Source organism: Perissodus microlepis, chromosome 8 (assembly GCF_051167445.1).
Source record: "Perissodus microlepis isolate ML-2025 ecotype Zambia chromosome 8, ASM5116744v1, whole genome shotgun sequence".
NCBI classification, from domain to species: Eukaryota; Metazoa; Chordata; class Actinopteri; order Cichliformes; family Cichlidae; genus Perissodus; species Perissodus microlepis.
The window spans coordinates 16,609,488-16,623,789 of NC_140468.1; the positions used below are offsets into that span (position 1 = coordinate 16,609,488).

A 14,302-nucleotide genomic window follows, 5' to 3' on the forward strand; every position below is an offset into this window, starting at 1 on the left:
GTGGTTTTGTATTTTGTCCTTTATGTTCCCAGAATTGTTCGGTTTGGTTTCTTTGGATTCTCCCTGTGTCCGTGCTTATATTGTGGTGTTTGTTCTGGTACCGTGTTCCCACTCCTTGTGTTCTGTGTTCTCCTCATCCCCTCATGTATTCCTTCATGTTCTCTGCCTCTCTCTCTGCCTCTCTCTGTGTTATGTTTAAGGTCTGTGTGTTGGTGTCAGTGTTTTCAGTTTCGTGTCCTCTCCGTGCTATCATAAGTAATTGTCCTCAGCTGTGTTCCCCGTGTGTTCCCACTTCCCTCATTACCTTCTGTGCATTTATGTCAGAGTATCCCTTTGTTCCATGTCGCGTCGTCCCTCTTGCTGTGTGCATCTCCCTGTGTGCCTCTCTGTAAAGTGTAGTTTATATTTTCCCTAGTGTAGTTTAGTTTTGTATTCGTGCCAGCCAATAAAGCTGTTATTTTGAGTTAATCCCTTCAGTCCAGCGCCTGGATTTTGGGTCCAACTCCTGCCTGCCACACAGCGCTTCTTGACAGCCGACCTTTGCCAGCGCCATCTTACCCTTCCGACTATACATACATTACACAACATCACATGGGGAAGACAAGTCAGAGAGGTATAACAATGGAAAATGCACAACATGAGGAAAGACGAGGAGAAATAATAACTCCCCCCAGACTGAGCTCCAACAGGGAGATCAGTTTGAGAAGAGAAAAAAAAAAAACACCTGAGCACATAGCACATGTGTTTGGTTAGTGCTTGTTTTGGGTAGTGTGAACAAATGGTTTCTAATTTTACAGTTGGTCTAATGTCCGTCACTGGTCACCAGGTCTCTCAATTCCCGTTGTTCTTCAAGATGTTATCCATATAGCAGGGCCATGAACGTCTCCTGGATCTCATCCATATTGCGTTTAAAAACACAGTACTCACAGCTTTGCCCATTGTCTATCATGTCGGCCAGCCTTGTGGGATTTTGAACAGCTGTAGCCGCTTCTTGTTCATCAGGTCCGAGCCAGCTTCAATCAGCCAGAACTCTGTTATCGTGGTTCCGAATTGGTAGATGTTGTTCAATGTCTTCCATCGAGAGTGTTGCCAGACACACGTCGCAACCGACCATTGAGTATCCAGCAGCAAACGTTTCCGCAGGAAAATCAGGCTCTCCCATGCCCAGGGGTTGTCAGTTTCGTTAAGGGACCAGTTGATAAAATCCATACAACTAAATTACATTATGTTTTATAATCGTTGAACTTGAGATTTCTGGTACAACACTTAACATAAACACTTTATACATATATGATTCAAAATAATTAATTAACACTTCCTGTAATGCAGTTAAAATCAGCCCAACTTTAATTTTCAAATATAAAAAAGTATATTTGCCAACACACTGGACACCCTTCTGCTGAACAATGACAAGTATATTGCCACAAATGCAGCTGGTGTTATTTAATAACACTTTAAACATGATCAAATTTCCGATTTATTTTTATTTTTTAAACGATTTAAACTTTAAAAACCTTAAAATGAAACAAGTCTGAAATTTAATTATTCTGAAACTAGGTTTAGGCTCCTCAAACTTTGTATTGCAAGTTACATTACTGATATAATCAATATAAAATGTATTTATTTTTCAGCCACAAGTACAGTCTCTAGCTCAATCAACACAGTTGTTTAACAATCAAACACAGATACTGGTTACATTGTAACATTTGTAATGGTGTTTTGATTCCCAGTCCTGGCATTACTGCCTAAATGGCAGTCATGGATTTGGGTGATACAAATGCAATGATGAAAGTCTTTAACATTGTTCTAACTTCCCTTAAGTACAGTGGAAGTGGATGTGGGTTTGAGATGCAATGACTGTGAACCTGCATTTGGCCATCTTCACTGATAACACCATCTGAGATGGAGAGCTCATCTGTCCTGGTGTCCTGCAAGGAAACAATCATATTCTTTAGAAAATTAAGTGATATTTCCATAAAAAAATGTTTCTGCATCTGCTGTAGAACAGATCTTAAGTTTGACAATCTGCATTATTACACTATTACCAAAGAAATACTGTAACTTTGATATAAACAATTATGCCATCCATACACCCATCAATTTTCTTACACTTATCTACAAGGAAGCTGGCAGCCTAAATAAAGAATCCCCTCCCTCTCCCCTCCTCCAGTGAAATTCCAGCAGGTCCTGGTTCTGCTCCGGGGCCTTTCGTGTTAGCGCATGGCCAGAAGACTTCACCCAACAGACGCACAGGAATCATTCTTGTCAGATGTCTGTACCACCACAACAGTCCATTTGTCGATAGCTTGTTCCCCTCTTTGCTCACTCGTGAACAACAGCTTGACATACATAAAGTCCTCCACTTGAGGCAGCAACTCATCCCTGATGTAGATTGGGCACTTCATTCTTTTCCGGCTGAGGACCATGAACACAGAGTTGATGATTCCACCGCTCCATACTCAGCTGTGAACTGCTCCAGAGATAGCCGGATCCACCACCTGATGGTTATCCAAGCCCGACAGGACCCCTCGTCAGCTTGATGGTAATTACGACCACGACAGGCATCAACCACCTTGTGGCCACTGCTCCTTGCAGCAGCCCCAGCTATGGAGGTGCAGAACTACCTAGCCTCCCTCAGAATGCTGTGAAACTGGGAGTTGATGATCTGCTGAACTGGGGTCTCTGTCAGGCAACCTCAGTGCACCCTCACTATACAATTGGGCTTGCCAGGTCTGTCCAGCATGCTCCTTCACCACCTGATCAAACTGACCTGTGAGTTTTGATCAGTTGACAGCTCAGCCCCTGTCTTCACTGAGTGTAAATAACATACAGCTGCAGATAGCCAAGCTGTGCATTGAGATGAGTATCTTTCAACCTCCTGCACTCACTCCCCACTGGAGAGATGACATTCAGTGTCCCACTTGTGAGTCTTGATAACCCTGACCACCATCCAACACACATTAATGTCGTGAAAGCTTATTTTTAAAAAGGGCTACGCAAAAATCGCCACTAAATTTTATTTCTGGTGATCTGCTGAATAATTTGGGCACAAAAAATTATTTCGCTGTTCAAAAACAGCGGATATGGGATATGATCTTTCAAAAACTTCAGACCAAACTGTTGTTGTTTGTATTTACTTACACAGCATGTCTTGCAGAATGTACTGGAGCAGCAACAGCATAGAGCAGTCATATCTCAAGTCCAAAAACAGAAGAAAGGGAAAGATCAGTAAAGCCAGCACACAAATAAAGCGAGAAGTTAAGGTCTAAAGTATGATTAAAGTTTAGCATGATTAACATAAATGACACTGAAGATTACTAATATTTTGGCAAATCAAAATACTTACCACTTAGTTGATGTCTTTCTGTCCAAAATCTCCTTTTCTAGACGTGTAAGAGTTTTATGTATTTTGGGTGCTGGTCTGAGCATCAAACAAACTAAAAAAGCAAGTAAAGGGAGAAAAAAAACAGAAAATTGTTTATTAGCTGATTTGATCCTTAATGGCTGTTCAGCCAATTTAACTTATAACATAGAAAGTCAATATACTTGTCATACAACCAAATTACACTAACACATATAGTACTTATTAATAAAATTAGCGATTTAAAATCTACCACTATGTCTAAATGGTTTCCTAAATGTGTGGTATTGCGACATTTTTATTTCTGTAGTTGGCATTACAATTTCTAATAAGCACTGACCAGATAAAGCATGTGGCATTGTTTATCATAGACTACCCCAAAATGTTTCTGATTCTGATTATGGATATAGAATTTAACTTGTTTATTTAGAAGCACAAGCTAAATTACTTTTTTCCCCATCTTTAAAACCAACCTAGATGTTCAACATTTAGCAGGCCCATAATCTGGTTCATGGATGTGATAAATTTGGCTTTCACAACAAGACTTGTATCTGAATATAATTTTAAACAAAACAAAAATTATTAAGACTACTAATTTAAGAAAAGTTAGTAGACTTACTACTAAATTAGTAGTAGACTAGAAAAGTTTGGGTTACAAAACCTTTGCTGGCAAATGGTATGGAGTGTAATATATTTTAGATCACTTTAATAGTTAATTGCACTACTGAGGACTCAGAATAAAACAGAATAGACAGTTATAGATTCACATGAGATGAGAGTTGTTTGTGTAGGGAGTGAAAATTAGGACAAGGTCAAATAACAGTAAATTCTCACAGACAGTTGCTGAGGGATCACCTATTCCTAACTATTTAAAACTACCAGAATGAAATCACTGTAGCACCTGTTTGACACTCCTTTACACAAGTCTTCACTTAGCAATCAGTATGGAGGCCTTCGAAGGTGCCACGTCCGCGTTGTTCTTTACCATCATGAATGGAGGAACTGAGAAGGCAGGTGAGAGTCGGAGTAAGAGACAGGGGGGTCCGAGGAAGACGAGTGCTCAGTAGTATTTGATAAACTGGAAATGGAAAGCTCACATGTAAGTTCTCGTGTTTTTAAATCAGATATTGGATCTGTACATGCAACATTATATTTTTCTTTAAATTGTGAAACTTGCTGTAAATACAACTGAGGTAAACTAACAGCCTTATTTAAAAACTGCATAAAAAATCCTTTGCAGGTTGGTGCAGGACAAACAGGTTAGCCTGCTGTACTGTGATGGTTTAAAGTAAAGAACAGTGTGTGACTGGCGAACAGCAGTTGTGATTTGATGATCAGAGTAAGGTTACATGTGTAGCAGAGATTCATATAAATTTTAACGAATGATGCTTAAATCCATTTACTGAATTCTACCCTCACACCAGTTTTACAAAATCAAAAAGACAGCATAAACAGTGTACTGCCAGACATTTACTGTACATAAATTCACTGAGCATTGGAAGCCTGCGTCTGAGTCCAACTTTTTAGGTCACCCTATCAGGTTGTGTGAAACTACTCTGCAGGTTAGTGCAGGATAAACAGGTATAGTTTGCTGTACTGCGATGGATTTAACCTCCTAAGACCCGGACTCTTCCACGGCATGCATTTTTAATTTCTCTTTGATATTTGGGCTGATTGGGACCTGATGAATGTAAAAACAAAGAATTACCAGATTTTTTTTTTTACCTGATTTTTGTTTCTAAGAAAAATGAGAGTCACATATGAGGATATTTTTTAAAATTTTCAATAGAACAGTAGCAGTATAATGTCCTCGTAAGCGGATATCAGGCCCTTGTAGAGCAAAATTAAGTATTTTGGTCTAAATAACCCAAAATGTGATGTCCACATGTGTGGATGCCAGGTCCTAGGAGGTTAAAGTAAAGAACAGTGTGTGGGACTGCTAGTCAGTGGCTGTAGTGCTCATGGTCATTCAGGTTACATAAAGGGTAGCAGAGATTTGCATAAATTTAGCTGATGCTAGTAGCCTGATTAGATCCAGTGACTGAATTCAACCTTTGTATCAACTTTCTAGAGTCTAGAAATGCATACAGTCAGTGTGGGCAATGGAAATCAGCCAGGACAACTCATGAAAAGTGTGCAGTTGAGGTGGTACAATTTAGTTGTGTAAATCCACAAAGGACAGCAGGTCAGCTGATCAAAGCATGTACATCAGGAAAATCTACTGTAGTGCTCAATAGAAATTATTGTGAGTTGTGATTCTTTTACCCACACTGAGCCACTAAAACTGATTTTAGAGTTCCCCCACCTGCTGAATCCACTTTAACCCCTAAATGTACCAATTTTTCTGCTTAGATTCAAAGACATCCTCTACAACGTAGGCAACAGAAAATAGAGTATTTTTATTTCCCTTTTTATTTCTTCAGATCTGAGCTGGGCACAATTAGAATAAAAAAACGGTTAGACTAAAGTTATTTTATAATTGTGTTAATATAGGACACAAAAACCGAAACATCCCCCAAAGAGCTACTTTTTAATTACTTTGAGTACATTTCGGAGCCTGTACATTTTTTTACTTCTACTTGAGTCAAGAAGTTGAAACAGTACTTCAACTTTTGCTGAAATACTTTTTAACAGTAGTATTTGTACTTCTACTTAAGTACAGAATGTCTCTACTTGGCGGCTTCACAAGTTTTGAACCAACAGAGAATAAAACTGGGGATTTTGTGTTTTCAGAACTAGAATAGTAAGCTCTATGTATCATTTTAAAAGTCCCAGAAACCTCCAAGAATTTAAAAAAGACAGTAAAACTCAAGAAAGAGTGATAAATAATTTTAATTGTCATTTAATAAGATCAGGAAGGTCACAGTTTTCTTCATTTCATGCAATACAGTACAGTATTAAGGACATAAACAATATGCATCCCTGATAAATAATTTTGTTCATCTAAGAAAGTAACACACAAAGCCTTCATAACATGAACTTCATAAATGAGTCATCAGGTTTTCATTTTCCATTTTGTGGGTTTAGCTACCAGTGCACTTTAAATGCATTAGTAGCTGCACTGATGGAGGCAAAAAAAGTTACAAAAATTTAAATAGTAACTACATCCTTCAATCACTTCTTGGTAAACTAAAGTAGGACCACACACCAATATCAAAGCATACCTTAACATTTACCCAGAAAGTGGCACATTCTTATGATGCTGGATTTCATAACTGCCAGAACTACACTGTAAATAGTGCAGGTGCATCCCTTTGTCACCCACACATTGCTCTGGCAGCTCAACAGAGATGTGGAAAATGGCTCAACTGTTCAGACCGTGCTGGCCTCTCAAAATTAAAACTTGTGCATGTCATTGCTTAAAGTAAACTAGACTGATATGTAACAACAGGCAAGTTCTTTGTAGCAGGTAGCCATAATCAAGAAATAGCAGAGATAACATGGGAGCAGAGGAAGCCTTCACCTTCATAAATTACTTTTCACACTTTTTATGATTATGTCAAACATAAAGAGCTACATTAGAAATCAGCGAAGCTCAGTTTTAATTAAATGGGGAAAGAATGCATGTGCTGAAGTGAGGCAACAGGTTGATCAGCAAAGTTGCTGATGATGTCCTCTTTCTATTTTAGCTCCAACTCGAGCCCAGTGTAAGGCTGAGGAGCTGCAGACCCAGGGAGAAGCAGGTTGTGGAGGCAGAACTGTTGCTCCTCTGAGTCCAGACTATTCTATCTGTTTGGTTTTGTACACTTCTGTAGACGTTTGTCATGAGTTGTGACGTGCTGTCGTTGAAGTGCAGTGTGGTGCTGAAGAGGTCAATCTGGTCATGAGACATTTTTTTGTTTCCAGTTAGCTCCATGAACCACTAACAGTGTTTATGTGCTTGCAGCAATGATAATTAGGAGACACAAGGAAGAAATGAAATAACACCTACCAGATCTTTACTGACTTTAATTGGTTCCTTAAAAACGGTCCAGACCACCGCCTCATTACAAGCGGGGATCGTCAAAGATCCAAGGTAGCGGTAATACTTAGAGAGAGACACATTGCCAAGCAGGTCTTTCAGGGAAAACCCGGCTGCAATCGAACTAAACAAAACTTCGTTGTCTGAGGACAGAAACAAGGCCTACATGAAGGAACTATTAATGAGACGATTTCGAGCCAGAAACAGGAGAGGAGTTTTTTTTTTCAAAAATGTTACCTTTTTGTGTGATGTTGGCCAAGTAAGAGGTCAAATTGCGCCAGCTTTCCGGCTGACCAGTTGAGTTGCCTGACATTACCTGGAAAAAAAAATGTGTATTGATTGTGTTGTTTTCCCCACCTCATAGTTTAAAATAGACCAACACGGAAAAACACCTCAAAGATATAGTGAGGTTGTAAAACATAATAATTATCTCTAAGACATAACAGCTATATCTGAAGTAGACAGCAGGCATTATAAAAACTTGTGTGCTGCTTCTCTCACCTCAATGAAGAAACCAAGTGCTGCAATTCCGGTGGGATCTTCAGCAGCTTGAGTTATATTCCGATTGTAGATTGGCTTGGTGTTCACAATATGCAACTGGGAAAATTAAGTTATTTAGTTGGATTTTTTTTCTTGTTTTTAATATCAATATTAAAATTTTATTAGCAAAAAGAAATGTCAATATCATCAATACAAAATGAAAAAAAATCTGTGCCTCCATAGGATAGCGCTTTCCATCCACTGTGTGCTCTGAGCCGGGGACAGAGGAGCCGTTGCCCCAGTGGAAGTGGAATTGCACGGTGTCATATTCTCCGGACAGGTCCCCTCCTGAAATCTTAACTCCTCTCTTAAGGGTCACTTGGACTGAAAGAAGGTGATAAAACAAAAACACGATAAAGTTACACCTAACCTGCGAGGAGTCAGAGGAAACATTCAGGCGCAAGGCCAGTCCCTCCTGTAATGTTAACTCCTTTCGTAAGGTTAACTCTGACTGTAAGAGAATGGAAATACAAAAACAGGATGAATTTATACCAAACCTGTGAGACCTAAGAGAAAATGCTCAGGTGGAAGGCTGGTGCATTTAATTTTAGGATAGGGAACTGCATTGAAATTCCAGTTAGACAATTTAGCATTTTTTTTGTTATTTTGTTTGTTTTGTAGTTGCTAAAGTAAGTCGAAAACAGAACTTTCAGGGGACAAAAACATTTTTGTAGCCACTACTTTCTGTTTTTTGCTCTTGACGAAGGCGGTCGCTTTTTACTTTTTGTTTTTACTTTTCCTTGGAACACTCTCTCACAGTCTGTTTCTAAAACCTAAAAGAGAATTATGGATTTGATTAACTGGTCTCTGAACGCTATTGACACCCCTTTCTCAACGAGAAGTCTTGGCTCGGGACAGCCCGAGTGCCCTGGAGGTACTTTCCCTGCCGGATACACGATGGACGGGTGGCAGACATGGAGGATCGTGTGCCTGGCGGGACTGTCAATCGAGGACGCTGAAGATATCTACCTATTCGGAACCATGATAACAGGGTTCTTGCTGATTGGAGCTGGCTTGGCCCTGACTTATCGAAGAATTAAGAAAGCGGAACCAGCTGTTCAAACCCCCACAAGGCTGCCCGCTGGGATTGAAACAATAGGACGAGGAGTGAGTTTATCAAAATGGGCTCATTGAGTGCAGCGTGGATAAGATCTTGGAGAAGCTTACAGCTGCTGTGAATACTCAGAATAAAATCTCTGAGTGCAAACTGGATTACATCTTGGAGAAGCTCACTGTGGTCGTGAGTTCTCAGAATTGGCTCTTTGAGCACAAGAATGACAACATCACGGGGCGTAAGGTTGATAACATCATGGAGAAGCTCACGGCTCTCCAACGGGAGATTGAGAGACCAGTGTTGGACTGTTAGAACAGCTTTGAAATTCATATAAGTTGTTCGCACTAAAGTAAAAAACACCATCAATTCATGCGGATACCCTTTCGGCGCCAGCTGCGGTCTCAAGGCTGGAGCCAAACAAAAACACCCTGATAACGACTGTGTTTAGACTGTTCTTCCCATTCTATGCAAGGCCACCTGGGTTGGCTGGAAGACTGTTTACTTAGCCTGGCAGGGTGAAGGACACTGTCTCAGCTGAACTCTGGACACGCACACACACACACGCACACAGACATATATACACATGCAGATGTACACTCATCCCCCCTCCCCCTCCAAACGCCTTCGACACTTATTCCCCTCCGATGCTGACTGTCGATCAAGGAGACCGGTGCTTATGCTGCAGGCCCGGATGCACTGTCTACACTGGCTGTCTCTCACCCTTTACCCATCCCTGTTGCTTGTCATGTGTTTCTTTGGTGTATTAAGAGTTTTTTTCATGTGCTATTTGCAGAGGTGTTTTTTTTTCTGTTCTCAAACTGATCTCCCTGTTGGAGCTCAGTCTGGGGGGAGTTATTTTTTCTCCTTATCTTTCCTCATGTGGTGCATTTTCCATTGTTATACCTTTCTGACCTGTCTTTCCCATGTGATGTTTTTGTGTAATGTATGGTCGGAGGGTAAGATGGCCCCGCCATTGCGTGCAATAGGTCAGCAGCCTTAACATGAAATTTCCCCTTGTGGGACTAATAAAGGTATCTTATCTTATCTTATCTTATCTTATCTTATCTTATCTTATCTTATCTTATCTTAAAGCCATAAACCCAGTTCTGAGCTCTGAGTGCTCAGAGTAGAAAAGCGCTGTATAAGAACCATTCTCACCTGTTTCCCCATTATTTTTAATGGACATAATATTGGAGGAGTTTTCAAAATGAATTTCAGACAGGTTGTTGTTCGGTTTGGCAGATTCGGAGACGATGTTAATGGGTGACTGTCGAGTTCCGCTGCAGTTGGGGTAACTTTTTGGCCAGTTGGACTCATCTATAAACAAAAAGGATACATAAAGTCACTGAAGCGCAGTCACCCAGTGGGCAACATATAATAGATAATAGATGTACTTGGTACTTACTGCATGACGAAAGGTGATAACACCAGGCTGGATGAGAAGGGAAAAAAGTTAACATTCAGAATGCCATGAGTAGAAATATTGTGGAACACTTCTTTCGAAATATCTCACAAAATATTCTCATCAATGAATACACACATGGTTCCTGTTCACAGGAAGCGGTGGGGACAAAGATGCACACAGTAAAGGCAGCTGCTACAAACCACTTCATCTGAAATGAGCAAAAAAGCCACAATGTTTATAACAACTATAATAATAATAATAATAATAATAATAACAATAATCATAATAATCAATCAATCAGTTGACTAAAATGAATTAATAATACACTAGTGTTTGAAATGGCAAATTGACATAAAAATAAACTTTGAACATTAATATAAAAATTAAGTAATGCTAAACTTTTAATTTCTACTGTCAGCTTCTATTTTAGACTAAGGCTAATTTTTCCGCACAGCACAGTGTCTTACCTTTGATGTACCTTTGCCTCCGTTCAACCTGTTATCAGATGCAGCTCAGCTCACCCTCCCTCTTTTTATTCCCTCAGCCCAACCCTGCTGCTGGCTGGAAAACACCTCCATAAGACATGTGACTAGATATTCATCACTGCAAAATAATTACATGGAATGATCTCTATGTTTGTTTGTTTTTAACCCTTAGATGCACATGTGGGGTCATATTTGACCCCACATGTTGTTTTTCTTCAAAATCTTTAAAATGCAAAGTTGTAATATATTCATATTCCAGGTATTCCTCATAAAATATGTTTGTAACATGAGGCCATTTGCATTTTTATCAGAACAGAAGCTAGATTTTACCACTGCCTTAATTTGATTATTAAACTTCAGATCACAGTCCACTTTGACCCCCAGGTTTGTGACAGTTGGCTTAACATACTGGGCCAGGGAATCTACATACACATTGGGGGTCTCAGTGGGGCTACCAAAAACCATCACCTCTGTCTTTTTATCATTGAATTTTAAAAAGTTAACAGACATCCAAGCCTTAATGTCATCGAGACACCTAAGTAATGGCTGTGTAAAGTATCTGCCTTTTTTCTTTAGAGGGACATAGATCTGACAGTCATCAGCATAAAAGTGGAAAGCAATGCCGTGCTTTCTCAGTACAGAACCAAGAGGAAGCAGATGTAAAGAGAAGAGGAGGGGGTCTAGAACTGAGCCCTGTGGGACACCACACAAGAGGGGAGCCGAGGATGACACATAGTCACCGAGGCTGACACAAAAAGTTCGCCCCGCCAAGTAGGACCTGAACCACTCCAGTGCTGTGCCCCTAATGCCCACCCAGTGTTCCAAACGAGAGAATAAAATGGCATGATCCACGGTATCAAATGCAGCTGTCAAATCTAAAAGCACAAGAACAACACAGTCCCCAGCATCAGTCGCTAAAAATATGTCATTAAAAACTTTTAAAAGGGCTGATTCAGTGCTATAAAAGGGTTTAAAACCAGATTGGAAAACCTCTAACACATTTTGCTTTTCCAGGAAGGCCATTATTTGGCTGTAAACTACCTTTTGAAGAATTTTGGAAATAAAAGGTAGTTTGGAGATAGGCCTGTAATTTGCAAGAACAGTTGGATCAAGAGCAGGTTTTTTAATCAGGGGTTTGACTACTGCATGTTTAAAATCTTTAGGGACAACACCTGACATCAGACTATGGTTTACCAGCTCGAGAACCAAAGGACCAACTGTAGGTAACACCTCTTTTAAAAGTCGAGGAGGGACAGCATCATTTGGAGACCCTGCAGGCTTAAGATGACCAACAGTCTCCTTTAAAAAGGACAGAGTCACAGGCTCAAACCTGTCAAAGACAGCAGAGCAGGAAACAGAGACTGAGAGGTCATGAGCACAAGGATAGATTTGAGCCCTTGTGGAGCAGACCTTCTCAATAAAAAAGTGTAAAAAATTTTCACAGGCTTCTGATGAGGGCTCGATACAGTCAGTATATGGTGCACTAAGAACAGAGTTAATAGTTTTAAATAAAACACGCGGGTTGTGGCAGTTTGACAAAATAATGTCAGATAAGTGTTTTCTTTTGGCTTCTTTTACAGCATCTGGAATGACACTTGTAGTTTGTCCTTTTTCCACTTGCGCTCAGCTCGACGGCAGTCGCGTCTGACAGCTCGGGTCATGTCGTTCAGCCAGGGCTCAGATTTACTTTTAGGCAGTCTGGTTTTTAATGGAGCCACAGTGTCCAAAGCAGTCCGACAGGTGGAATAAAACCATGAGCTCAGTTCCTCAGTCTGGCTGCATAAAAAATCCGGGATCTTACAGATCTGGTCAAAGACTGTTGAAAAGTGCTCAGCAGTGGAGGAGTTAAAAACACGACAGAGCTGAGCAGCAGCGCGAGGTTTAACTGAGGCACAGGCAAGAGGAACTTCAAACATCACAGGACTGTGGTCAGAAAACACAGCATCACAAATCTCTATGTTAAAAACAGAAAAGCCATGAGATAAAACAAGATCAAGTGTGTGTCCACGTTCATGCATGGGACCTGTCACACATTGCACCAGATTAAACGAATCAATAAGGTTTAAAAAGCCCTTCGCCATGGGCATATCAGGACAACACACGTGAATATTAAAATCCCCAACAATAAGAACACGATCATATTTTGGCATGAATTCAGCCAAGAAGTCAGCAAAATCACTCACAAAATCCTTATTGCATTTTGGAGGCTGATAAACCACCGCACACAACACTGTGTGAGAGCAGCCCAGCTCAAACACAGACAGTTCAAAGCTGGTAAACGACGGGGTTGATAGCTGCTTACATTTAAAATGACTTTTAAAGATCGTAGCTATTCCTCCTCCTCGGCCCAACATACGTGGGGAATTAAAATAGCAGCAATCGCCAGGTAGAAGATCTGAGAAGATGCTGCACTCACCAGCGCTCAGCCACGTCTCGCACACACAGAGAAAATCCAGTCCTCGGGATGTGAAAAAATCCTTCAGGATAAACGTTTTGTTCGCTAGGGACCTAGCATTTACCAGGCCAATCCTGGCGGTAAGCGGCGGATTCCCATCGCTAGCCGTCCTAGAAGCCCGACACAGAGGCCGCAGGTTCCGCAGATTCACACCACGCCGGCGGGGGCGAGGATAGCAGGGTTTTCGGGACTGGAACATCCCATCCGGGCCGATGACAGGTACCAGCCAGGTACCAACAGGTTCCAACGATTGCCGAGAGAAACAGAAGTTTGGCACCGCTCCTTGTTTTCTGGATAAGGGCTTAAGAGAATACCTTAAAGAAGCTTTCAGCTTCACCAGGAAGCCAGCCCTTCGACCCCGGCGACGGCACTTATGCCGGAGTGGTGGATCTGGAACACGGCACAGGTGAGCCGGGATCTCCGATATTAGCAGGGGCAAAGTTTGGTTCCACTTTGCCCAGCCTTTGGCAGAAGGTCGGAGATCCAGTAGGGTTAGGCGATCATACACCAAGAGAGAGTTGGCATTTATTACAATAGTCAATAAAATCAAAACAAACAAACATAACACTGGCAGTGATAGATGGCATGCCACACGCACCGGCGCCATCTTCTCCACATGTTATGATCTAACATGCGATAAGTATGTCACTCACCCATTTGACCTCTTCAGCCTCAGCTGACTTCAGGTTTCCCCAACCTTATAAATCGTACCTTTGCTCAATGACTGAAACTTGGCATCACTGGTGAACAATGGACTGGGAGGTCAGTTAAAAAACTTACTAACCACACAGTAGTCTCAAATTGAGTCTCAGTGGCATAAAAAGGTACCCCACAGTGTTTCTATAAATACTTTTTCTCATCTGAAACATATTGCTACCCTTTTGTATTGGATTACACAGAGCCAACGTCAAGAAAGCAATGACATTTAACACCACAAACCAGCACACAGGCTACTTACTCATAATGAGGTCTTTTTTAATTTTGTCTTAATTTTGGATGATGGTCAATCAAACACACTTAACAGCATGTTATTTATATTTC

At 40.8% G+C, this 14,302-nt stretch overlaps 1 protein-coding gene across 1 annotated transcript; it reads right to left on the reverse strand.

Moving 5' to 3' along the window:
* Window positions 1–6,986: 6,986 nt before the first annotated feature.
* On the reverse strand, window positions 6,987–10,529 carry LOC146381705 (carbonic anhydrase 7-like). Its single transcript, XM_084938684.1, has 8 exons — window positions 10,457–10,529; window positions 10,322–10,348; window positions 10,075–10,233; window positions 8,038–8,186; window positions 7,824–7,919; window positions 7,560–7,638; window positions 7,293–7,465; window positions 6,987–7,178 (listed from the first exon to the last, which is right to left on the reverse strand). The coding sequence occupies exons 1-8, from the start codon at window positions 10,527–10,529 to the stop codon at window positions 6,987–6,989; spliced, it is 948 nt and encodes a 315-aa protein (XP_084794810.1).
* Window positions 10,530–14,302: the final 3,773 nt, after the last annotated feature.

What these genes read in the sequence shown, in the direction of transcription:
- LOC146381705 (XM_084938684.1), bottom strand. Translation starts at nt 10,529, where the DNA reads ATGAAGTGGTTTGTAGCAGCTGCCTTTACTGTGTGCATCTTTGTCCCC. An exon ending in TTATCACCTTTCGTCATGCA is followed by an intron (nt 10,234 to 10,321) that starts GTAAGTACCAAG and finishes TTTTGTTTATAG; the next exon opens with ATGAGTCCAACTGGCCAAAA. An exon ending in TTAAAGTCAGTAAAGATCTG is followed by an intron (nt 7,179 to 7,292) that starts GTAGGTGTTATT and finishes TCTCATGACCAG; the next exon opens with ATTGACCTCTTCAGCACCAC.